The sequence below is a fragment of the Drosophila arizonae genome, chromosome 3 (genome assembly GCF_054131065.1).
Source record: "Drosophila arizonae isolate 15081-1271.41 chromosome 3, UAZ_ARI_1.0, whole genome shotgun sequence".
In the NCBI taxonomy this organism is placed as follows: Eukaryota; Metazoa; Arthropoda; class Insecta; order Diptera; family Drosophilidae; genus Drosophila; species Drosophila arizonae.
In genome coordinates this window covers 11,314,087-11,340,662 of record NC_142923.1, presented here as the reverse complement: position 1 = coordinate 11,340,662, position 26,576 = coordinate 11,314,087, and the positions used below count along the sequence as shown (strand labels likewise).

Sequence of the window (26,576 nt, the reverse complement as noted above, 5' to 3'; positions counted from 1 at the left end):
GTAAGCACTTTAAATAACACTAATATTCCAACTATTTGTCCAGCTGATAAAATTTATGAAATTCCAAAATACAATTTATCTCAATTCAATATTGCTGAGAGCAATTATCATATAATCAATTCTAAGCCCCTGTCTGTAGAAACCACTTTACCTTTGTTATCTGATCAACAACAAATTATTGCTGAAGAACCTTTACCGGTTGTAAGTACGGTAAGCTCTGTTATAACAGAAACCTTTATTGCTGCCTCCCCTGAACAACTTACGCAAATTCCCACTGAAAAAGATAATATATATGAAATTCCCAAATATGATATGTCGTCATTTGAAACTGCTGAAAGGTGTTATCACATAATCAATAATAAACAATATCCGGAAATATCTTCCACTCCAATTGAGGAACAACAACAAGCTATCACAGAACAATCAATTACAAAATGCTCTAATGATTCTCCTGTTACGACTCCTTTGGTTGAAATCAAAACCGAGGCAAGTTCAACAAGCATATCTAGCCCTGAAGAGAAGGTTTCCATAACAATAAATAGAGTATTTGAAATTCCAACATATGACATTCGTTTATATAATATTGCTGAGGGTAAATACAACATAATCAAATCTACTTCTGACGAAACACCAATAGAGCAGCAACACTCCGTTGAAAAAAGCGAAACGGTTCCTGAGTCACCGTTGATCGAAAGAAAACCAATTATTCAAACTGACTTAGCTGAAATTAAACAATTATCACAAATCGTTACAAAAACTGTGGACGAAGAGATCAACAATGAAATGGCTTCAGTTTACAATTACGAGGTTCCTAAATATAATACCGTTGAACAATATCGTGCTGAAAATCTTCATGCAATAATTCTTCACAAATCTAAAGCATCACAAGAAGTTGACATAAAGCTGCTGGAATCTGAAAATGAAACCACTGATACCATTGTGGAAGATGTCACCGAATCCGTAACACTGAAACAACCAGAAGCTGTGGTACCTGAACAGAAACCAGAAAAGCCCATGAAAGTAGAAGTAATAATGCAGGAAATTCCAGTTGAATCTTCGGATTCTGTAGACACAAAGACAACAGTAACAGTGACATCAACAACTACTGTAACTGAAACTGTCAGCGAATCTACTCTCCCAGAAGAACCGAATACCGTGGAAGCTGAAAAGAAACCTGAGGAGCCCATGAAACCAGCATATGCTGGCCTACCTGTAGATGAAACGACTAGCACTTGGATGGATGTTCTCGATGAGCCAATGACATTCTCTGATGATGAAGAGGAGCCAACTACTACAACTACGACGACAGTCGTTGAGCCCGAGGAGATTGTTGAGTCTTCGGCTTCTGAAAATACAAAGACAACAGTGACAGTCACATCAACAACTATTGTAACTGAAACTGTTAGCGAATCTCCCCTAGAAGAACCGAAAACGGTAGAAGCTGAAAAGAAACCTGAAGAGCCCAAGAAACCAGCATATGCTGGCCTGCCTGTAGACGAAACGACTAGCACTTGGATGGATGTTCTCGATGAGCCAATGACATTCTCTGATGATGAAGAGGAGCCAACAAAGGAAGTTCCTGTTGAGAAAGAACCACTTGCAGAGCCAATTACTACAACAACTATGACGACAGTCATTGAGCCCGAGAAGATTGTTGAGTCTTCGGCTTCTAAAGACTCAAACACAACAGTGACAGTCACGTCAACAACTACTGTAACTGAAACTGTTAGCGAATCTACTCTCCCGGAAGAACCAAGAACCGTGGAAGCTGAAACGAAACCTGAAGAGCCCAAAAAACCAGCATATGCTGGCCTACCTGTAGATGAAACGAGTAGCGCTTGGATGGATGTTCTCGATGAGCCAATGACATTCTCTGCTGATGAAGAGGAGTCAGAGAAGGAAGTTTCTGTTGAGAAAGCACCAGTTGCTGAAACAATTACTACAACAACTACGACGACAGTCATTGAGCCCGAGAAGATAATTGAATCTTCAGCTTCTAAAGATTCAAACAGAGTGACAGTCACATCATCAACCACTGTAACTGAAATTGTTAGCGAATCTACTCTTCCAGAAGAACTAGAGACAGTGGCAATTGAGAAGAAACCCGAAGAGCTCAAGAAAACAGCATATGCTGGCCTACCTGTAGATGAAACGAGTAGCATTTGGATGGATGTTCTCGATGAGCCAATGACGCTTTCTGATGATGAAGAGGAGCCAGAGAGGGAAGTTCCTGTTGAAGCACCAGTTGCGGAGCCAATTACTACAGCGACTACGACGACAGTCGTTAAGCCCGAGATTATTGAGTCTGCGGCTTCTGGAAATACAAAGACAACAGTGACAGTTACATCAACAACTACTGTAACTGAAACTGTTAGCGAATCTTCTCTCCCAGAAGAACCGAAGACGGTTGAAGTTGAAAAGAAACCTGAAAACCCCACTAAGAAGAAGGAAAAGAAAGAGAAACCACCAATTAAGCGTTTAGTTGAGAATTTACCCGTTACTGAGTCCATTTCAACTTCAATTACAACGACTGTCTCTGAGCCCGAGAAGGTTCTGAAATCTCCTGTTTCAAAAGACATAAACACCACAAAGCCTTCAGCTGAATCTCTTGTTCAAGAACACGATAGTGATTCTGAAAATAGTCCTGCCTATTCTAACCTGACACTTGAGGGTCCTATTGATACTTGGTCTAGTGTGCTGGAGGAATCGTCACCAAACTCGGGAAGTGCAGTTTTCATATCAACTTTGTCCGCCGATGCTCCAGAATTTACGCCTTCATATCTAAGACACACATATGCCGATCAGACGCATACATTCCTTGCAAATGAGCGAGTTTATAATGAGTTCATTCCACGAAGTAGGGTAGATCAACAAATGCCACTTTCAAAGAAACCAAAGAAGGTAAAGCCGGCAAAGAAGGCAAAGAAGCCTGCAGAGGATCCACCACAGGAAGTTCCCATTGATACTCCAGTATCTTCCACATTTGTTTTGGATTCAGATATAAGAACAGAACCGAGTGTTTGGGAAAACAATAGAGACGGAAAATCCTACGCTGACGTTTTGTTTAATGCAGGGGACAGTTCCAAATTACAGAGTTCTGAAAAGCCTGTAACAGTTCAGGAACAGAAATTGGATATAGTTGAACCTTTGCCGAGGATAGATAGGCCAAAGGAGCAAAAGAAGAAAGCCAAACAAGAAAAACAAAAGCCTGTAGAACACATCCAAGAAAACTTAAGTACAGATTCATCAAAGCCTGTCACCACCAGCTCTAAAGAACCTTCATCTGATGAGCGCGAAGCTGCGAAACCATCTGAACTGACTTGGTCTGCTTTGGTGCAGAGGCCTGGTGAATGGACAGATACTACAGTCGTCAAAAATAAAGTCTTAAATTCAGAGACTATAGTAGACGACAAAAAACTCAAAAAGGAAGAAAAATCTGAACGAAAGACTACTAAAACAAAAAAATCAAAGAAGTCCAGGAAACCGGTTCAAGAACAAGTTTCAACTACTTCTGAGGATGAAAAGCAAGAATCTGAAGCACCAGTACTCACAACACATACTAAGAAAATTTCAGAAGCAGAGGATGTATCAAAACCTATAGAAGTTGAGGAGCCCAAACAAACGATAGAACCCGAATCGAGCGGCTTTTCGTGGGCTTCGCTTGTAAAGAGACCCGGGGAATGGGTCGATACAACTGTGACGCATATTAAGAGTGCGATAACACCTTCAACAGAAAAAGTAGAACCAGATCAACAGGAACGAGATAAACCACGAAAGGTTCGCCCACAAAAGAAGGAACGAATTATATCTAAAAAGGAACAAGCTCCGAAGAAAGAGAAAATCATTTCCGAGCCAATAGTCAAAGAAGTAATTCCGACTGAAACTGATTCAGAAAAACAAATAACTGATGAAAAGCCTATAGTAAGTACTTCTGGTGCATTTTCTTGGGCTGCTTTGCTTAAGAAACCAGGAGAATTTGTAGACGATATAGCATCCCGCAAAAAACCAACTGCCGTACCAAAGGAGGAGTACAAGCCTGAGCCTAGAGCACGGAAGGAAAGAATTTCTAAGAAGGGAGTGAAAACTGACGCAGAAGGCAAAAAAACAATCGATTCAAAGTCTAGAAAGCTAGAACCCAATGTATCATCTACATCTGATAGTGATGTTATTGAGACCTCATTACCATCAATCCCTGATAACGGAGTAACTACTTGGGCTAAGATTGCCAGCCAAATAGATAAAATGACCGACTTGCCACCTAAGGAAAAGATGGATGTAAAACAAAAAACCACTGAGTTTGTAAAACATGGGAGAATAGATCGTAATGAGAAGAAAAAACCAAGGGAAAGAATTCCTACTCAAGATACGCGTACTAGCTCTTGGGCGTCAGTAACAAGTCAGCAAACTATTGACTTCATAGAAACAGAAAAAGCGAAAAAGCCAGAAAATGTGGCATTGCAGCCTCAGCTGATATCTGAAATGGACTTCGACATAGATCACCATGCAACAACCCATAAATCATGGGCTGACATGATTGACGATGGCTCAGAAGATATTGTTATTGAGCACAAGCCTTGGAGAGAATTAGTCGAGGATGAGGTGGAAATACCTCTTTTCCCAGAAAATGGTGATGAAGCAAATATAAATAAGATCATCAATACTATACAAGACATGAAATCTGAAGCTACGGTCGCAGGAGACACTAAGTCCTCGAAAGAGACGGAAACAAAATCAAGCAGTCAAGTTACAGTTAAAGCGGCTCCAGTTGCTGAGCCCATTGCAACGTCAATTATAACAACGACAGTAATGGAGCCCGAAAATGTTGTTGAATCTTCGGTTTCTGAAGACTCAAAGACAACAGTGGCAGTCACATCAAAAACTATTGTAACTGAAACTGTTAGCGAATCTACTCTCCCGGAAGAACCAAGAACCGTGGAAGCTGAAACGAAACCTGAAGAGCCCAAAAAACCAGCATATGCTGGCCTACCTGTGGATGAAACGAGTAGCACTTGGATGGATGTTCTCGATGAGCCAATGACGTTCTCTGATGATGAAGAGGAGCCAACGAAGGAAGTTCCTGTTGAGAAAGAACCACTTGCGGAGCCAATTACTGCAACAACTACGACGAAAGTCATTGAGCCCGAGAAGATTGTTGAGTCTTCGGCTTCTGAAAATACAAAGACAACAGTGACAGTCACATCAACAACTACTGTAACTGAAACTGTTAGCGAATCTACTCTCCCAGAAGAATCGAAAACGGTGGAAGCTGAAAATAAACCTGAAGAGCCCAAGAAACCAACATATGCTGGCCTACCTGTAGATGAAACGAGTAGCACTTGGATGGATGTTCTCGATGAGCCGATGACGTTCTCTGATGATGAAGAAGAGCCAACAAAGGAAGTTCCTGTTGAGAAAGAACCACTTGCAGAGCCAATTACTACAACAACTATGACGACAGTCATTGAGCCCGAGAAGATTGTTGAGTCTTCGGCTTCTAAAGACTCAAACACAACAGTGACAGTCACGTCAACAACTACTGTAACTGAAACTGTTAGCGAATCTACTCTCCCGGAAGAACCAAGAACCGTGGAAGCTGAAACGAAACCTGAAGAGCCCAAAAAACCAGCATATGCTGGCCTACCTGTAGATGAAACGAGTAGCACTTGGATGGATGTTCTCGATGAGCCAATGACGTTCTCTGATGATGAAGAGGAGCCAACGAAGGAAGTTCCTGTTGAGAAAGAACCACTTGCGGAGCCAATTACTGCAACAACTACGACGACAGTCATTGAGCCCGAGAAGATTGTTGAGTCTTCGGCTTCTGAAAATACAAAGACAACAGTGACAGTCACAGCAACAACTATTGTAACTGAAACTGTTAGCGAATCTCCCCTAGAAGAACCAAAAACGGTAGAAGCTGAAAAGAAACCTGAAGAGCCCAAGAAACCAGCATATGCTGGCCTACCTGTAGATGAAACGACTAGCACTTGGATGGATGTTCTCGATGAGCCAATGACATTCTCTGATGATGAAGAGGAGCCAGAGAAGGAAGTTCCTGTTGAGAAAGAATCAGTTCCTGAACAAGCAACACTCACTACTGTCATTGAGCCCGAGAAGATTATTAAGTCTTTAGTTTCTGAAGACATAAAGACAACTGTGACAGTCACATCAACAACCACTGTAACTGAAACTGTGAGTGAATCTACTCTAACAGAAGAACCGAAAACGGTGGAAGATGAAAGGAAACCTGAAGAGCCCAAGAAACCAGCATATGCTGGCCTACCTGTAGATGAAACGAGTAGCGCTTGGATGGATGTTCTCGATGAGCCAATGACATTCTCTGATGATGAAGAGGAGCCAACTACTACAACAACTACGACGACAGTCGTTGAGCCTGACAAGAATGTTGAGTCTTCGGCTTCTGAAAATACAAAGACAACAGTGACAGTCACATCAACAACCACTGTAACTGAAACTATGAGTGAATCTACTCTAACAGAAGAACCGAAAACGGTGGAAGATGAAAAGAAACCTGAAGAGCCCAAGAAACCAGCATATGCTGGCCTACCTGTAGATGAAACGAGTAGCACTTGGATGGATGTTCTCGATGAGCCAATGACATTCTCTGATGATGAAGAGGAGCCAACTACTACAACAACTACGACGATAGTCGTTGACCCCGAGGAGATTGTTGAGCCTTCGGCTTCTAAAGATTCAGACACAACAGTGAAAGTCACATCAACAACCACTATAACTGAAACTGTGAGTGAACCGACTCTTCCAGAAGAACCAAAGACGGTAGTAATTGAGAAGAAACCTGAAGAGTCCACGAAACCAGCATTTGAAACGAGTAGCACAACCCATGTAACTGAAACTCAACTCGAATCTATAGTACCGGTAGAGCCGCCAACACTTAAAAATGCACCACAGGAACAAACAGTAATGCAGTCGCAACAGATAGCAAATTTGCCGCCCGAAGCACAATCGTGGTCCTCAATCGTTTCAGAAACAATAACAGCTACTAGTCTTGATACTCAAATCACTCGTGAACAAATTTCATCTATTCCAGATGTGGAAGATATCGCTTGCAAAAAAGAGAATATCGCAGCTCCTGTTGATGATAAGCCCAAAAAGCAAAAGTCTAAGAAAGAAAAGAAGATGAAAATTCAATCCGAGCAGGATGTTGAAAAATCAATTTCAGAAGAAGAAATGAAAGTAATTGTACCGAAACTAGTTGAGAATATCGTAGATCCTAAAGTTCCGAATCAGTCATGGTCATCAATTGTTTCGCAAGCGGTTGAGGATTCCCCAGCTATAACTGAACCTGTTAGAGCTGAATCAGCTCAAACACGCCACTTTGTTCAAGACTTTATTCACAAAGAGCAAAGCTTCTCAACAATTGTAAACGACAAACCAAATAAACAAAAGCCTAAAAAGGAGAAAAAATCACCCCATGAAAGTAAACCTATTGTAGAACAATTGGAATCAATTGAAACTATCGAAAATACATCGTCTCAAACTCAGTCGTGGTCCACAATTGTTTCTCAAACTGACTTAATTCCAGATGTGGAAGCGATCGTGTTCAAAGAAGATAATATCGCAGCTCCTGTTGATGATAAGCCCAAGAAGCAAAAGACTAAGAAAGAAAAGAAGGTTAAGAGTCACCCAGAGCAGGTTGTAGAAAAAGCCGTTGCTGTAGAAGAACCAAAGGAAGTAATTACTCCGAATATAGTTGAAAATATTGTAAATGCCGTAGCTCCAGCTCAGTCATGGTCATCCATTGTTTCCCAGACAATTAATGATTCACCAACAATAATTGAAACTACTAGAACTGAAGTAATATCAGAACCAGCTCAAACAGCCCATCACACACAAGACTTCATTCACCAAGAGCAGATTTTCTCAAATATAGTGAACGAAAAACCTAAGAAGCAAAAGCCCAAAAAGGAGAAAGGATTCCAACAACCAGGAAAAGAGACTGAGCCACTTATTGTTGAAGCTAAAGTTGCTGAAGAACAGAAAGAAATTAAGACGGAATCAATAGAATCTGTGGAAGATACACCGAATCAAATACCGTCATGGTCTACAATTGTTTCTCAGACAACAGCTGCAACTCATCAGAGTCAAGTAACTCCCGAATCAGTTTCATCTACTCCGGCTGTGGAAGCTATCGTTTGCAAAGAAGAGAATATTGCAGTTCCTATTGAGGATAAACCTAAAAAACAAAAGTCCAAGAAAGAAAAGAAGGTTAAGAGTCCTCCGCAGTCAGTTGTTGAAAATCCAATTCTTGTTGATGAACGTGAAGAAGTTAGTGAACCGAAATCAACAGAAATCAGTGTAGTTCCCGAAGCTCCAACGCAGTCATGGTCATCAATTGTTTCTCAAGCCGTTGAAGATTCTCCAGCAATACCTGAAACTGTTCAAACTGAAATTACTCAAGCAGTTCCAGTCACACAGAACATACAGGACTTCATTCACAATGAACAAAACTATTCAACTATTGAAAACGAGAAAGCAAAGAAACAAAAGTCCAAAAAAGAAAAGAAATCATCTCAACCTGAAGAAGAAAGTAGGCCTGTGGTTGTCGAGCAACCGGATGATTCGAAGGATCAGGATACCATCACAAGTATTGAGAGTATATCGGCCCCAACTCAGTCGTGGTCTACAATTGTGTCGCAAACAATAACGACAACAACTTATCAGACAGACATTGCACCTGAACCTGTTTCAACTGTTCTTGCTTTAGAAATTCCTGTTGATAAGCCAAAGCCGCAAAAAACAAAGAAGGATAAGAAACTGCCACATTCAGAGAGTCAGCCAGAGCCCGTTCTCGAAAATACTGCTGTAGAAAAATCAGTAGTTGCTGATGACACTGAAGAAGTCGATACAATATCAACAAATATTGTATTTACCGAAGTTCCCACACAGTCCTGGTCCTCAATTGTCTCACAAACTGTTGATGACTCTCCAAAAATAACTGAACCTATTGAAACCGAAAAAATATCTGAGGCAGATCCATCTATGCACCACATACAAGATTTTATCCAAAATGAACAAAACTTTTCATCCACTGTAAATGATAAACATAAGAAACAGAAGTCCAAAAAAGAAAAGAAATCATCTTTACATGACCATGAGACTAAACCTGTCGTTGTGGAGCAATTAGAGAAGCCGAAGGTGTCTGAAACAGCTGAAACTACTGACGATACGCAGTCCCCAACTCAGTCGTGGTCCACAATTGTGTCACAAACAGTAACAACTACGTCTCATCAGACTCAAATAACTCCTGAATCAATTTCATCTACTCAAGATGTGGAAGCTATTGTTTGCAAAGAAGAGAATATCGCAGTTCCTGTTAATGAAAAGCCCAAGAAGCAAAAGTCTAAGAAGGAAAAGAAAGCTAAGAGCCACTCAGAGCCAGTTGTTGAGAAGTCGATTGTTGTTGAAAAATCAAAAGATACAATTAAAGAAAAATCTTCAGGAGTTATTAAAAGCATCGAAATTCCAACGCAGTCTTGGTCATCAATTGTGTCGCAAGCTGCAGAGGATTCTCCAATAGTTTTTGAGACAGCTCAAACAATAACTTCGCCGGAGGACGTTTCTTCTACTGATCAAATACAGGACTTCATTCATACTGAACAAAATTTTTCATCAATAATAAACGACAAATCTACAACACAAAATACTAAAACCGAAGATATAACAAAGCCTGTTGAGGTGGAACATACACTTCTCGAAGAGCAGAAGACACCAATTCATTCAGAATCAGTTGTAACAATTGAAAAGAAACCATCCCAGCTTCAGTCGTGGTCCACAATTGTTTCACAAACAACTCTTCAGACTGAAATATCGGCTGAACCGGTTTCATCTACTTCAAATGTGGAAGCTATCATTTATGAAGATGAGAATATCGCAGTTCTTGTTGATGATAAGAAACAAAAATCCAAGAAAGAAAAGAAGGTTAAGAGCCAACCAGACCCCGTGGTGGAAACCCAGATTCTTCTTGAACCTGAAGAAGTAACTTTACCAAAACCAGCAGAAACTATTGTAAACCCAGAAGTTCCCAGTCAGTCATGGTCATCCATTGTATCACAAGTTGTTGAAGATTCTCCAGCAATAAGTGAAACTATCAAAACTGAAGTAATATCTGAAACAGTTCAAACCACCCAAGACTTTATTCACAAAGAACAGAACTCAACAAATGTAAATGTCAAGCCAAAGAAACAAAAGTCCAAAAAGGAAAAGAAATCATCTTTACATGACCATGAGACTAAACCTGTCGTTGTGGAGCAATTAGAGAAGGTGTCTGAAACAGTTGAAACTACTGACGATACGCAGTCCCAAATTCAGTCGTGGTCCACAATTGTTTCACAAACAGTAACAACAACTCATCTGACTGAAATAACTTCCGATCCATATACTCCAGCTGTGGAAGCTATTGCAGTTCCTGTTGATGATAAGCCTAAGAAGCAAAAGTCTAAGAAAGAAAAGAAGGTTAAGAGTCATCCAGAGCAGGTTGTAGAAAAAGCAGTTGTAGATGAACCAAAGGAAATAATTGCACCAAAACTAGTAGATACCGAAGCTACAGCCCAATCGTGGTCATCCATTGTATCTCAAGTAGTAGAGGATTCTCCCATTATTGAAACTGTTCCAGCTGAAATAATATCTGAGCCAGTTGTACCTACACAAAATATACAAGACTTCATAAACAATGAACAGAACTTCTCAACTGTTGTTTATGCGGAACCAAAAGTCGAATATGATACTGAACCATCGGCTGTAGAGCCCATTATTGTCGAAGAACAGGAGAAAAAAATTGATTCAGATCCAACCGAATCTGTGGTGGATGCACCATCTCAACCTCAGTCATGGTCCTCAATTGTTTCACAAACCACAATAACGGAAACTCGTCATACTGAGGTGTTGCCCGAAATATCAAACGTTAAAGAGCCCATTCATAAAGAAGAGAAAGTTCCAGTGAACGACAAGTCCAAAAAGCAAAAGTCCAAAAAAGAGAAAAAACCTGACTTTTCTGTGCCTGTTCCCGTCAAAATTGTTGAAACGAAAACGGAAACATATGAAACTAATGTTATGACAGAAAATGTCCCGAATACCCTGTCATGGTCGTCTATAGTTTCACAACAAACCGAACCTGTTGAACTTGAACTGACTATAAAACCAAAATCCAAGAAAGATTCACCCAACTCAGCACTAACGTCAATTACGGCTAAAAATGTGACAAGCATTGTTGAGGAACTGCCAGTGGAAATAAAGGAGAACACGTTGTCCATTGCTGATGAAACACCAGCTAAATCTCAGACATGGTCATTAATGGTATCGGAAGCAATCGATGAACCGTCCCATAACATAGATGAGTTTATCCGCCACGAGCAAAGAGTTACGATTGCTGAAGACAAACCGAAAGCAAGGAAGGAAAAAACTAGAAAAGAAAAGTTGCAAGAAAAGGTAGATCAAGAACCCACCCCCACTTACGAAGAAAATGTTATAGCTGAGGAATCTAAGAGCGAAACAGAACCGAAACCATTGCCTGTAGAGCAACCCAGTTCACTAGATTTCAAGATTGATCTGCCAAAACCAAAGCCATCCGTCTGGTCCTTATCCGAGACTTACGCCGAAGTCGTTAAAAAGTCGGGTTATGCCAACACTACCCAAATTCGCTATCAAGACACTGAATCGGACAGTCAAAGCAGCATTGAACCTACAAGAAATGATCAAGCCCAATCCAAATTAATCGACGAACGACTTGAGAGTTCTTCTACTGTATTAGCCGAGGAATTCCCTGATCCGGTCATTCCTGCGTCTGATGACAGATTTGACGAAGTGCTCGAATACTCTGAAAAGCCATCATTGTCTTGGAAGGAAATAATGGATGAAGAAGTCGATTTGGAAATTCCGGCATGGACACCTTCTGAACCACAGTTAAAGGAAACCACTGTAGAGCCCGTAATAGAAAGGCCTTCCCGCACAATTGGCCGACCATTAATAAAAGTCACTGAAGTTGAGAACGTCAATGTACAAGCCTTGCCGCAGGATGACCAAGGTTTCCTTGAAATAGTTTCAAAGAAAAGGAATCGTTCTCGATCGCGCTCACAGCAATCACAAAATTCCAATGTGGGTGAAAAGCCTCAAAAGAAAAAATCAAAGAAACCAAAAGAAAAGCCGATTATGCCACAAAAAACATTGGCTGAACCATCTCCTGTAATAGAGCCTTCTACAAACAAGAGTACTGCACGTGTTCCCTTAGAAGACAATAGCCAATCGACTCCAGCACCCATTCCGATTACATCGGGTATGTCATGGGCGGCAATCGCTGCTCATAATGTTCCAGAGCCTCCACAACAAATAAGACTTATTCAAATTGATACAAAACCAACAACATTTGACAATGTAGAGAAAAAGTCAAATAGGGACATGACAGTCAATATACCGCTTAAATTAGAAACGGAACCAAAAACTAAGAAACCAAAGCAGAAATCGAATAAAAAATCTGCTATGGATATTGTTGACTTTATAAATGCTGAAAAAGAAACTTCACAACAAATTAAGCCACCAGAGCATACGCAAGAACCAACTACAACAATTACACACCAGTCTCATGAAGAAACTCAACCAGTTAACTTGACTTATACCTCTGAGATCATAACTAGTTTGGAAAAGAAAATTGAAAGTCATATTCCAAATGAAACTGTTGTGAGAGCTGTTCAACCTATTGAGGATCAACCTGTTGTTGAGAAGACACCATTGGCTCCATTTAAAACTATTGAAGAAACTAGCACCATAGTAACTTTAACAGAAGAGAAGCCATCATTGACAGCAGAACAAATAGAAGCCCCTGCAAGTACCGAAATATCACTTGTTTCAGTAAAACCCACTGTAGAGCAAACAGCATTGGCTCCATTCACAACTACTGAAGAAACATCCATAGTAAATATAACAGAAGAAAATCCATCTTTAGCATCAAATCAAACGGAAGTCGAGGAAATGTCTGTTGTTTCAGTAGACGCGGCTGAGCCCATTGCAGAGCAGACACCATTGACTCAATCTGAAACTATTGAAGAGAAATCAGATGAGAAACCATCCTTGACACCAAAAGAAACAGAAGTCCTTCAAATCGAGGAAATCTCTGTTGTTTCGGTAGACGCGGCTGAGCCCATTGCAGAGCAGACACAATTGACTCAATCTTCACCTACTGAAGAGAAATCAGATGAGAAACCATCCTTAACACCAAAACAAACAGAAGTCCCTCAAATCGAGGAAATCTCTGTTATTTCAGTAGACACTGTAGAGCCGACATCCGAAAAAACACAATTGGCTCAATTCAATATTACTAAAGAGCCCATTAAAACAGTCACTTTAGTTGAAAAAACAATTGAAGTTATTTCGGATAATACTGAACAAAAAGAAACTCCTGAAAATCTAGAGATAACTGTTTCTTTAGTCGATACGGTAGAGCCTTCCGAACAGACACCATTAGCTCCATTCAAAACTATTGAAGAATCCAAACCTTCTTCAATACTAACTGAAAATATTTCGGAGAATATCGAAACAGTAGAAACAATGGAAACTCAAATTGCTGAGGAGATAACTACCCAACAGACTCCCACATCCGGTAAAGATGCTTTTATATGCGAAACATCTTACTGGTCTGCTACATTGAAACCCGGTCAAAAACCAGTGACAACGAGTGAGAAAGTCGTGAAATCGATTGAAACCGAAACTAATGATAAATCACCAATTACTGTTGTAATACCTGCAGACAATACCATTCAAGAAGTGCCTGTGCAATCTCCAACAGATCAACCAACAACATGGTCAGCTATAGTTCAAACGGAAACAAAGGTATTCCTGTCTCCAGTTATCAAGGAAAACCCTGTAGCTGTGCCCGCCTGGTCCACTGTTGTAATTAGCAAGACAACAGATTTCCAAGATCCCAAGCAACAGCAAGATCTTGAGCATCAGGAAACAACAACTACAACTACCTATGTAACAACAACAGTGACAACACACAAAGATATTGAAACTACTGAGGAAAAGCCAACATCATATGTATCAACTGTTCTAACAACGCATTCTGCTGACTTGGCAATTGAGCCAGAGTCCAAGGAAACAAGCACAAAAGCAATTGAAACAAATGTGGTAAATAGTTTGGATACACTTAGGAAAAACCTAATACTTGAAGCACAGCAATTATATCCCAAATATAACGTGGTGGAAAGTCAGTATGAAATTTTCAAACAGAATAAGCCCAAAGAACTTTCGCCCGAGACTATTGCCGAATCGCCCCAGGATGAGACATTTATGAATGATTATGTGATAATTGAACCTGAAGCATTACCCCAAATTAATTCTGAAATTCTTGCATTCAATTTAAGCCTTGACAAAGAAAATCTTTTGCGTCCCCTTCCTTATGATTCCATTGCTCAGTTGCATCTTTTAAACATAGAAAAGTCCGTTGATCCCAAAGTAGAAGTTAAGGAAAAGTTGCTTGTGGAACAGCCACAAACTAAAGTTGAGGAAGTAGTTTCTGAAGAAGACCTAAAACAACCCGCAACTGAAGTATCAACTAAAGTTGATACAGAAACAATAGTCGAACCCAAACCTGAAATTGAAAAAGTAATACTCATTGATAACTCATTGGAGTCGATTACGACACCTATATCAATAGCTGAAAAACCAAGTGAACTAACTTGGCATCTGAGTCAGGATAGTTTCTTGAATTATAGGCAAAGGGCAGATGATGCGTACGGACTACTAATGACGATTACTAAAGACTCGACCAAGACGGATTTAGAAAAAACTCAGGAAACCCAGGACGATAAGCATAAGACTGACATCATTACTGAAACTGTAGTGAAAACGACCACGGTTACAGAATCAAGCCAATTGATAACTGATAACGCTGTAGATAAGACTGAACCAGAAGCATCGTCAATTGTAAGCATTCCTAAGGTAGAAGTGCCAGCAACAGCACCTGTTGGCGGCATTGATGAGTTACGTCTAAATCTTTACCTTGATGACTGGCGAAAACCCAGCATTGATGTGGATTTATACGAGACAAGCATCGAAAGACCAAAACGTGCTGATGTTGCGGACATTGATACAAAACCAGACAAAGACAAGAAACCCGATGATGTTATCAACCAACCAGACAAAAAGAACGACGATAGTGACGACGATGACGACGACGATGATGATGATGGGGATAAACTGACTGTGCCTGAAATTCGTAAGCCACACGACGATGACGACAAACCGAACGACCGCGATCCTGGTAGTGGTAGCAGTGGCAATGCAACGCCCACACCCGAGCAAGATGCAGCTCAGTACGAACAAAATCGCAGCTGCTCATCGGAGTATATGTCAACCGATTTGCCGGGCGGCGTAGGTCACTGGCGGGACCAAAGTACTTATTTGGCTTTAGAAGCCGAGCCTCAGGTTAAAATAGAATCGGCACCAACAGTAGAGTCTAAGGATGTTGTTCTAACCGAAACTAAAACCATTGAGCTGGTGCCTTCTGTGCCAGCTGAATCAAACACTCTCACAACAACAACAACACCCGAAACAAGTCCCCCCACCCCATCCAATGCTACAAACTCAGCTAACGTTGCAAACGCACTAATCCAATTGGCGAGCGCCACAACTCAGACGCTGAACGTTGCTGCCAATGCGGCAGCAACAGCAACTAAAGCTAAAACTCTGGCAGCGACGAGCGTCATTTTGCCAGTTGCAGCGGCCGTTGTTAATAAGCTAACAACAACAATAACATCGCCAACACCAACGCCAACACCAGCACCAACATCAACGCCAACGTCGACAACACCAGTGGAGACAACAATCCAGCCCGAGCAGTTGCCGCAACCGCAAGCACTCAAAGCACCAGCTGCTGTTGAGTTGCCAGCAACAGTTGCTGCTGAAATGGCAACGACAACAACTACAACAAGCGAAGAACCCAATGAACTGTCTCTGGAAGCAGCTCCTGTTGAGAACACAAATATCGTTAAGCGAACTGTAGTAACGACCACAACGGTAACGACAACAACAACCAGTGAAACGGCAGAAGCAGCAGCAGCAGCAGCACCATCAAAACCAGCCCCAGACAGCAGCAACACAATGACAACGACAACCACAACAACAACAACAACATCGAGCAACAATTTGCTTGAGCCCCAACAGCAACGCCAGAAGGTGAAAATCACATTGAGCGTTCAGTTATTCATAATTCTAATATTTGCAGCTTTTTTGTGTGGTTTTGGTATTTGTTCATGGCTTTTATACGGCAACCGCTCTAATTGTTGTTGTTGTTGCGGCACTGCCTGTAACAATAGCTGCCAATTGCTGCCACCAACAACAGGGGCACAACCTGGCAATGGCCTACAGTAAGGTCGACCATGAGTTTGCTGTTCTTAGCTATGTTGGAATTTGGCAGCATGGCAAGCGCCCAAACAATAACAAATAACAATAACAAATAATAATAACAATAAAGAAAATACACATTAAATTATCTATCTTGTCTATCTATCTACTATATAAATTCCTATTATACTAACGTAACTCAATTTTTTATAGAAAAAAAGTTAACTTAGAATTTGCATTTTTATTTTATTAAGTTTTTATTTTGTTTATTTTTGTATATCTGTATTGTACGTGTTGTTTTGCTAAAGTCATCCTTATATTAAAACTACATTTAAGATTCAACGTATGTTTAAGATTGATATACACGATTCCTTCTATCTACTTAGAGTGATTTTTGATTAATGCATTACCAAATGTTCCTTACTAATTGATCTTAACCTGTTGTAAAATCCAGCTACTACTAATATCTATAGTAGTAATGTTTCAGAGTCAAACTCAACATAATAAAATAAATATTAACCAACCTGCACGTTTTAATATATGTATACGTATTGAAATCTATTTTAGATACATGTTTTGCACTGTTTTATTTTCGTATAGGCACATACACTCTCGCACACACACACACACGGGCACGCAGTTTCACAGATTTGCACTTGCACACAGTGCTGCTCAAAAGTGTGCACACCCCATGCACAGGTTTTCTAGCAGAATATGCCCATTGCTATGCATCACACGATTGTTAACTTATGAGTTCATTGCCTTCTCGTCTGCCGCCCTGCAGCCCTCGCCAAATGTTAAGCGATTTTCCTTTTCCTTTTGTTCTTGCGGCATTTTCGCTATAAATAAATTAGAGATCCATGCAATGCAGCCCGTATTACTTACTCAAAAATATCTCAGACAGCGCAAATGTGTGTTTTGCATTTGATTCTTTTAGTTTAGATCGCGAGTTCAATGCGAAATGAGCACAATTTTCACGAAAATCAAATTCTTGAATTCTTAAAAAACTGTGTTTAAAGGGCTGCCAAAATTGAAATACATGACATTTGTGAGTGCAAGTGCAGAATATATTGAACAGTAAAAAAATGTGTGGAGTACCCTAAATTTACAGAGCAACGAGACAAGAATAGCAGTATGAAAATTTCTATATTTCCTTCTTTTTTTTTCAAATTATATTTTTTTTTTACCCTGTACCCATAAAGGAGTTTAAAAGGTTTACCAAAGGTTTGAATATATATGAAATACCCTGGAAAATAAGTATGTATTTATATTTAATAATTTGATTATCAGTCCGTCTTCAAATATCAGCTTATCTTCTTTATTTATTTATTTTTATTCTTTATTTCGTATACTCCTAAAATTTAGGCTTTTGAATTTCATAACAATTGCTTAACTATATATTTTAGTATGAATATAAACTATTTCTATGAATATCTGAATTTTGAGTTGAATGGATGGTATGGGAATATTAATATTTTTTTTGTAATTTTCTCGAGACAATTCCGTATACAGAAACATATTCTTTCCTTGAATAAATTTTTTTGTGCTTCATGTGCATAATAGTCTATAACAGTTCTCTAATTTCAAATTTATAAAATAAAATACTATATTTATACCTCTGGGTACAGGGTCGTGTCAGTCGTGCCTGTTCGACTATATCTCAATTTCGCTGGTCTCTTTAACTTGCTTTTAAAAAGTATCTATAAGAGTATGTATTCTATGTATATTTCCATAAGCTAGATCTGCTTGCCATTATGTTCAAATTATTTTTCCAAAACTATTAAGAATATTTTAAATATAGTTTCAGTTAAGTAAGTTTCGTCTTTTCGCCAGGAGTTTCTGCATTTGGTGCTTTTGTCTATCCGCTGTCCCCTTCGCCATTTATTCATATTCTGCTGGCCATCATATTTAGCATAAGATTTTTGTATTGCCATAAACGCATGCGTTATGTTAAATACAGTTATATATCTATGCCAACTATACTATACTTTAAGAAGATATTTGGCCGTGTCTTTGCATCTATCAAAGAAAAATAATACACACTGTCATGTAAATATGCTGTTGTTGAGTGTGTATAGAAGCCGGCAACAAATATTTCCAGTTTCGATAAGCTATTTGATGCAAAAATATGCCGTGTTTATTTTAATTAACATGTTTATTAATATTCCCCCCACACATTGCACACATGTGACACAATGCAATTATATATATAAATACGAATATATAGGATACCATCACTCAAGAGCTCGACGAACTACTCCAATCGCTCTCAACCATCGAGGATGGCATTGGAAATATGAACCACAGCAGCTTGGAGGGCATGCAACAGGGACTGAAGGTAATTGTTATGTTGCGTTTGGAACGCCTGTGTTCGATCAAGCACGTTCTTCTTTTCAATAAATAATAACTAGTAGTTAAATAATCATACTGACACTGTATATACTCGTAGTTAATGATTACCTGCAATTTAAGCGAATCGATTAATGGATGCTGGCGTGTGTCACACAAGTTAAATAACACAATCGCATCATTCCATAAGCAATCGTACAAATCTTTAGCTATACATATATGTTACAGTTGGAGGCTCTCTGATTAGCGTAATTTTAGTTTTGATTATTACAATCCCATACGGTTATACTATATAGTAGTCGAACCTTTTGATGTCTTTGAATTTGTTATTCAGTTCATATATATATACATACAACACAATTTGTGTTTTTATTTAATTTTAATTTTTTTTACGTGTTGTTGATGTCATTGGGACAATCGTTTGGTTAATGGCTCTTTGTTTTACCTGATGCACAGCTAATCCAAAAGAATCTGGAAGTACATGAGAAGGAAGCCCTAAAACTAAAGGATCAAGCTAAGACATTGCCAACAGACCCAGGAACTGAGCGTTTGCTAAACGAGACAGTAGATCGCATCGATCTACTGTTGAGGCGCACACAACAAGGCATTTCCATGATAGCCGTGAGTATCGTCAGTCTATCTATATATAGCTGGAATTTATCATTAAACATTTCGTTTTCACAGAGCGCGATGCATGGTCAAAAGAAGCGCGAGGAGGAGATCGACGAGTATCAGAAGCATTTGTTGGAGCTTGAACGCTGGATCAATGACGTCTCGGCCGAACTGGCCTCGTTCGAGCCCACCCCTGATAGCAGCACCGACGAGCATGTGCTAAAGACACAGGTGGAGCGTAGTCAGCAATTGCTGCGCACTCTGAAGGATCGACAGCAGTCCATGGATGATTTGGTGGAGCAAACGCGTGAGCTGCAGACACACCCCGATGTGGCGCCATTGGCCGACACGCTGATGGAACAGCTGCAGAGCATCATTATCATCTTGCGGGAGCAGATCACCGTGGCCACCAAGCGCGTCTTCACCATTGAGAAGCGCATCGTGGACCTGCGCAAGGCCAAGCGAGATGAGTCACAGCGTCAGCGCGTGCTGGCCGATGCACAAATACTGGCACCAGTCAGTGTTAGCGCAGCGCCCGAATCCATCGAGTCCAATGAGAACACAATTGACTCGAGCTCCATGCCGGAAGAAGAGATCAAGCCCACTGGTGTTTATGTGGAGACACAAACATCACTGAGCTTCCAGCAGCAGCCGGAGCAACAACAGCCCCAGATCGAAACTAGCAATGTGGAGGCGCAGACCAGCTTCCAAGAGCTTCCGCCGTTGGCCGCCATCGAGACTGCAGAAGTCGCGCTGCAGACAATCAAAGAACGTGCACCGACTGAAAACATAATGGTCACACAGACTGTGCAGGATGGCCAGGAAACGATACAGATTGACACACAGCTCAATAAGAATATACCCGAATCGCCGGAGGATGTGGAAATCGAGGCGCGTTACCATCAACAGCCCAAGGGCGATGTGGATCGAGCCACAGAACTGATCATAAAAAATGTGCCACAAGCTTTCGAAACGACATTTGTTGAGCCCGACGAAACCACAACCGAGGTGGTTGTGGGCGCTGATGGCACCAAGCACATTGTCGTGAAGAAAGTCACGCGAACGCGTCAGCAAATTGTGCAGCAGCAACAGATTAGCTCCATTGAGACAGTCAGCGATGCTGACGGTAACATTGAAGTGCAGTCAACCGGCCAGATAAATCTGGAGAATGTGCAGACTACGGACACTGTGGCTGACCCAGACCAGAGTGCCTATCGCACCGTGGTAACGCAGCAAACGCGCGGCACGCTGCTGGATGGCTCCCAGCCGGAGGCTGTGGTTGTCAGCGAATTCGAGACGGAGCCGGTTATTGAGAAATACGAACAGCTACTGAGTCCCGATGCGCAAGGCAACTTGCAGCCATTCCGTGCAGCGGCCGGCGAGTCCACAGTTGACGGTCTAGGTGGTCTAGGTGGCAGCAGCATACACACAGTTTTGCAGCAGGTGACTCGAAAGGTCATACGCAAGACGCGTAAGATAATCAAGCGTGTGGTCATCATCGATGGCAAGGAGCACGTGACTGAGGAGGTGGTTGAGGAGCCCGAAGAGATTGAGGTGACTGAGGAGGAGACAATGCCGCATGTCAGCGTGAACATTGTGCGCACGGTGAATGGCAAAGTGGTGAGCGAGGAGGAGTTCCAGAGCATGATGCAGCAGCCGGGCGTAGTTATCGAAGAAGTTGCAACGGATCTGTCACAACAGACAGTTGAACCGCCGCAACAGGTATTTGATATTGAGTCTATCAACATCTCCAACACCACCACCACAACCACACAAGAACAGACATCACCAACAACTACAACAACAACAACAACAACTGCAACTGCAATTACAACAGAAACGACTAAAGCAGCACCTGTAGAATTGCCAGCACCTCAAGTAGACATTGAAGAAATCGTAAATGTTGAAACTATCAGTCCCGTTAATGTTGCAGAATCTGCAGTAACAGTACCTCAAGAGCCCACAACAACTACTCAAGTAACCACCACTACCACTACCACCAAAACAACAGCAACAACATCAGATGGCCAACCCGTGGTGGAAGATATTAAGGAAATTTGGCCACAGGAGCACCATTTGGTATCCACAAACATAGACTTCTCCCAGCATGTCGAAGAGGTGGCACCACCAACAGTTCCCACCAGTCCAGAGACATCAATGCCTGCCGAAACCATTTGGCCAACTAGTCCAGAGACTGGCAACTCCATTTCACTGGAATCGTATGTGTTTGAGCCAACGATCCCAACCGCTGTTAGCATCAAATCCGAGACAACAGAGGAAACCCAAGAAAAGACTGAAAAGCAGCCGGAAGAGCCTATACCTAAATCCAAAATTGACATAGAAGCCTTCCTTGCAGCTGAAAAAGCACAAGCTCTACCCGCCATAAGCAAACCTGAAAAATCCGCTGAGCCGATAGCTCAACAGGTTGAACCAGCAACTCAGCCAGAAACAATTGCGGAGCAAATTCAACCAGAAATTGTAGAAGTTGAAGAATCTGTGATAGAAGTGCCTCCCATCGATATTGCCGATAAGGAGCTGGCGACGCCACAAACCGATATAAATGTGGCCACACAGCTATTTATTATGGGCGAGGCAGCCGCAGCGGACTCGCCGCGCAAGACCTATCAGATAACGGCGCCCTCTATTGAGAGCACTGGAGCTGGTGTGCTTAAGGTTGCCATGGCACCGACGACAGAGCTTGAGGAAAGCAGTGCAACGACAACACCTGCTAAGGTAACCATGACCATTGTGGAGACTGTCACAGCACCTGTAGACCAGGACGACGATGCGTCGACGAAGCGAAGTCGAAAGAAAAAGAAGAGAAGAGATGAGCCAGACGAAACGATTGAACAAAAGCAACCAGAGCCGTTGCCCGTCCCCACTCCCGCTCCCGTTCCCGTTCCCGTTCCCGCGTCCGACATTGAGCCAGAATCAGTCCACGAAACAGGCTACGAGCCAGACGAAAAGTCGGTGAGTGAGAATGTTGATGAGGATTCGGCTGATTCGAAGAAGAAGCGTCGCAAGAAGAAGAAGCAAAAGGAGAAATCACAAGAGGAGGAATCACAGGTACCGCTCTCTTCCGATCACTCCCTGCGTGATGATACGACCAGCGTGGAGTCCGAAGGTAAATTACGTCACGAAGCAGTCGTCGAGATCAGCACAGAGAGTGAATTATCGAGCATGGATATTGACCAGAGTGTCAAAGTGGTGGAAGACTCGATCATACCCTCACCCACAGAGCAGTCGCGTGATCCATTTACACACGTGGTTATACCCACAGAGATTGTAGAGCTGGCGGTTCTCGAAGATGTGGAACAACAGACGACGCCACGTGTAGCCACGCCTCCGACAACTGCCACTGAACAGGATATGAAGTCTTCTCAGACCTCTCCCCAGCACATGCCCAAATTGGATGAGACAGCGGTACAAACGAGCATCGAAGTGCAGCCGGCTAATCAGGAGAGCGAATCGCAGACCCTGATTGTGGAAATTACCGAAACCGAAGCACAGACAACGCCGCGCACCACTGAGCAGCCCGATCCCATTGAGACACTCAGCACGGAAATGCAAACCGATGAGAATGGCCAGCCTCGGCCAACAATGGAAATTTCCAGCCAAACCATTGTGACAACCACCACCGAAAAGGAGCTGCAAACCACTCCCAAAGATTCACCACGTTTGGCTGAATCAAGCAGTGACCACATCATCCAGCCCCTAGTTACAGAATTGGTTAAGGACATGACCATTGACTTGCCCGTGCCCACAAGGGAGCAGTCCACATTCATGGAGGATACTGTCACCAAGGAGACTCATATGCAAACTATAACGCCCGAGCCAACTGAAGTGGTGGCTAGTCAGCCTGAAGCACCTGTCGAAGTCAGCGATGTTCTTGTGCAGACAACGCCGCGTGAAGAGCCACAGCCGATCTCCCTGGACGATAACTCCTTGACAGCCACATCCATATCGGAACCCTACGAACTGGAGGTGCGAACCACAGTGGCCATTCCCGCGGATTCGGATACGTCTGTGGTGGAGCCAACGCTGTACGAATACACACAAACGATGCAGCTGCCCAAGCCCGAGAGGAAAAAGAAGAGCAAGGGCAAGCCCGTGCCACAGCCAATTCCAGCGCAGGATTCACAGATCAGTGTAAGCGTCGAGATCGCACCCGAACTGTTGGGCGAATCGGGCATTGTGCTTTCGACCAACCAGCAAATTGAAGAGGTGCCACATCTGCCGCCAGTGCCGGACTTTGAGCCCACTGAAGCAGATCAGCAGAAGCCACCGCAGCGCGTGCAGTTGCAGATCACAAAGACCACGGTATACGATGAATACCCCGACTTGCCGGTGCACATTGTTGAGCAGAACAAGGTGAGCATTGCCGCACAGCAACAGAGCGGCAAGCCACGCGGTGGACCGACATCTTCGGTAACCATTGAGGAAGTCGCCTCACCCACCGAGGAGGTGGTGGTGCCCATAACGCCAGGGCCAGATAATCTGAACGAACAGGATGTCTGGATAGCTGCAACGGGCACCACAACTGTGGATCGCACTCCTATTCAAGCCTCTCAGGACCTCATCATGAGCGAGGGCTTGCAGCTGTATCCGGGAACACAAACACAGTTGGCCAAGGAGGCGATAGGCACTCGCATCAAGCAATTGAAGGAGACGACGCCACAGCAGCCAACGCCGCTTACCGATGTCCTGCACTTGGCCACACTGTCTGAGCAGATCAAGCAGCTGCCCACCTATCAGCGTGTGGAAGAGGTCAACGAGGGATTGAAGGATTTGGATGAGGCAATACGCAGAGGCGATAAGACTGTTATTCACACCACGGTCATCACAGTCATTGAGAAAGTCTCGACCTGGCTGGAAACTATCGAGTATCGTGTCTATCTCATACGTCAAAACTCCAATGAAGGTCCATCGGAGCAGAAACTGGACAACTACAAGGAGCTGAACAAAGAGCTGTCCACAGTCAAGGCAAATGTCAGTCATCTCGAGGGACAGCTCGCCCGAACGGAGAAACCGACGCAGGCGGAGCTGTCTGAGTGCGTGGACACGCTCAAGGAACACATCGATGCAGTGGAGCAGGTGACACAACAGAACCAGGCCCAGGACATCAAGGATCTGGAGAAGTGGCAGAACTTTGAGCTGCTCTACAGAGAAGTCACCACATTGCTGGATTTCCTCCAGGAACGCTACGAGCTGGCAATCAGTGAGGAGCATCCGCTGTCCAGAAAACTGGCACTGCTCGATGACCTGGAGCAGAATCATGTGGCTGGCCAAGAGCAGTTGAGTCAACTGATGCAGACGGCACGCTTCTTCCAGCGTGATTTCCCCAACAAGCAAATACCACAGGATGTGTACAGCACGTATGAGAAGAGCAAGAATATTGGCAACAACATCGAAGCGGAACGCGAACGACTTCTCCAGCTGCTGTTGCTGGCCGAGGAGTACGAGCAGACGCTGAAGAAGTTCACCAATATCACGGTGCTGGCCGACAAGATGATGGAGAGCCCCATTGTGTCCAGCTCCCTGGAGCAGTTGAATAACGAGGTGCAGAAGCAACGCAAGTTCTTCGTCAATCTGAGCCACTGTCGCGCCATGCTGGAGTCGCTCGAGGAGAACATTGATAGCGAGACGCGTGAGAAGCACTCGGAGCTGCACAAACAGCTCTACCAGAAGGCCACGCAGCTGCTGGAGCGTGCTTCGGAGCGTTCCTCGAAACTGGTCCAAGCCGCCTCGCGCTGGACCGTGCTGGAGCGGGGCATGCGCGACGAGCTGCAATGGCTGCAGGTGGCCCAACAGCGTGTGCCAGATCTTTCGGCGGTTACATCCGCCGACTATGATCAATATGCCACGCTCTACCAATCCCTGAGCAACGACATCTCGCACCACTATGTCAAGATGACGCAGCTGTCGGGCATAGCCAACAAGATGCAGCTACTGGTGCAGGCGCCCAATCTGGTCGAGGAAACCAACGATGCCTTGATTGTGCTGCTGAAACTGCGCGAGGAGGTGGCGCTCTATTTGCACCGCCTGCTCGTCTTCAAGGAGATCTGGGTGCAGTACGAACAACAGACCGAGAAAATGGAGGCATTCGTGCGCGAAGCAGAACAGGAACTGCGCCAGATCCAAATACCAAAGCAGCCCACTGAGCAGCCCATTCCGCATATCAGGCAATTTTGGGAGATTAAGGCCCGCTTCGAGCTGCACAACAATATACGGAACGATGCAGGCCATAGTCTCGAGAAATCCCTGCAAGTGATACCGCTGGCCGACGAGATGTTGCAGCGGCAGTTCCACGCACAGCTCGAGGATCGCTGGCAAGCAGTGGCCCAGGCCATCGAGCAAATACAACGCAATATTGTGGATTGTCTCTCCTCGGAGGATATGGCCGCTGACGAGAAACTCAAGCTGGTGGAACGTGAGCTGCAGGAAATCTACCTGACCATGACCAGCATGAAGGGCGTCATCAAGAACGAGGAGGAGCTCTGCCTGTACATCGAGCGTGTCCAGGTGCTGCGCACACGCGTTGGCTTCATTGGCAACGAGCTGGGCCGCATTGGCCTCCAGGAGCCCACAATTGAGCCAGAAAAAGTGGGTGAACTGTTCGCGCTCTCGCACAAGATAACGACACAAATAACCGAGGAGCTGGAGTTCGCATCTGTGCTGCGGGATCAGCTGCAGGCCATCCACGAGGGCATCAGCAATCAGCGCAAGCATCAGGCCAAGATCTCAGTCATCCTGGATGAATGTGAGGCCGCCGAGCGCCAAGGTGCCGACGTTATCGAAAAGGCCGTCGCCGATTGCCAGGGCGCTGGCGAGGAGCTCGTGGGTAGCTGGCAGGAGATAATGCGCATACGGCAAATGCTCCACACGCTGCCCATGCGCCTGAAGATGTCCGTGTCGCCGGTGAAGCTGGAACGTGACATTTCTCAGCTGCAGGACGATCACGCCTTCCTCGAGAGCAAGTGCACCAATATTATGGCCATACTGCGTAATCGTCTGGCGCTTTGGCTACGCTACGAGCGCCAGCTGGAGCTGGTGCATGGCTCTGTCCAGGAGACCGACTTCATGATGGAACTGATACGTGTCCACGGCCAGGTTGACTACGAGCGCCTACGCAAGGCCACCGAGAGATTGGAGGTAAGCTGTTTGTTTATGTAGTCAGTGATTTATGAGAGGAACTCGGTCGACAGCCATCGACCAGGCTACCTGCCTCTCAATGGAATTTT

At 43.4% G+C, this 26,576-nt stretch overlaps 2 protein-coding genes across 26 annotated transcripts in view; both read left to right on the top strand.

Annotated features, from left to right (window-relative positions):
• Nucleotides 1-26,576, top strand: part of Msp300 (Muscle-specific protein 300 kDa) — a 122,089-nt gene that overhangs the window by 82,789 nt on the left and 12,724 nt on the right. For 22 of the 25 annotated variants that reach the window (XM_089463473.1, XM_018001584.2, XM_018001591.2 and 19 more), the window contains 3 exons: nucleotides 18,602-18,712; nucleotides 19,180-19,344; nucleotides 19,408-26,487. In XM_089463473.1, coding sequence (XP_089319599.1) covers nucleotides 18,602-18,712; nucleotides 19,180-19,344; nucleotides 19,408-26,487 — 7,356 coding nt within the window. The remainder of the gene's footprint in view (nucleotides 1-18,601; nucleotides 18,713-19,179; nucleotides 19,345-19,407; nucleotides 26,488-26,576) is intronic. The other 3 variants (XM_089463470.1, XM_018001582.2, XM_018001589.2) reach the window with 1 other exon arrangement.
• On the top strand, nucleotides 7-16,897 carry LOC149269674 (uncharacterized). The gene has a single exon (XM_089463479.1). The coding sequence runs from the start codon at nucleotides 313-315 to the stop codon at nucleotides 16,399-16,401; it is 16,089 nt and encodes a 5,362-aa protein (XP_089319605.1). The 5' UTR covers nucleotides 7-312; the 3' UTR covers nucleotides 16,402-16,897.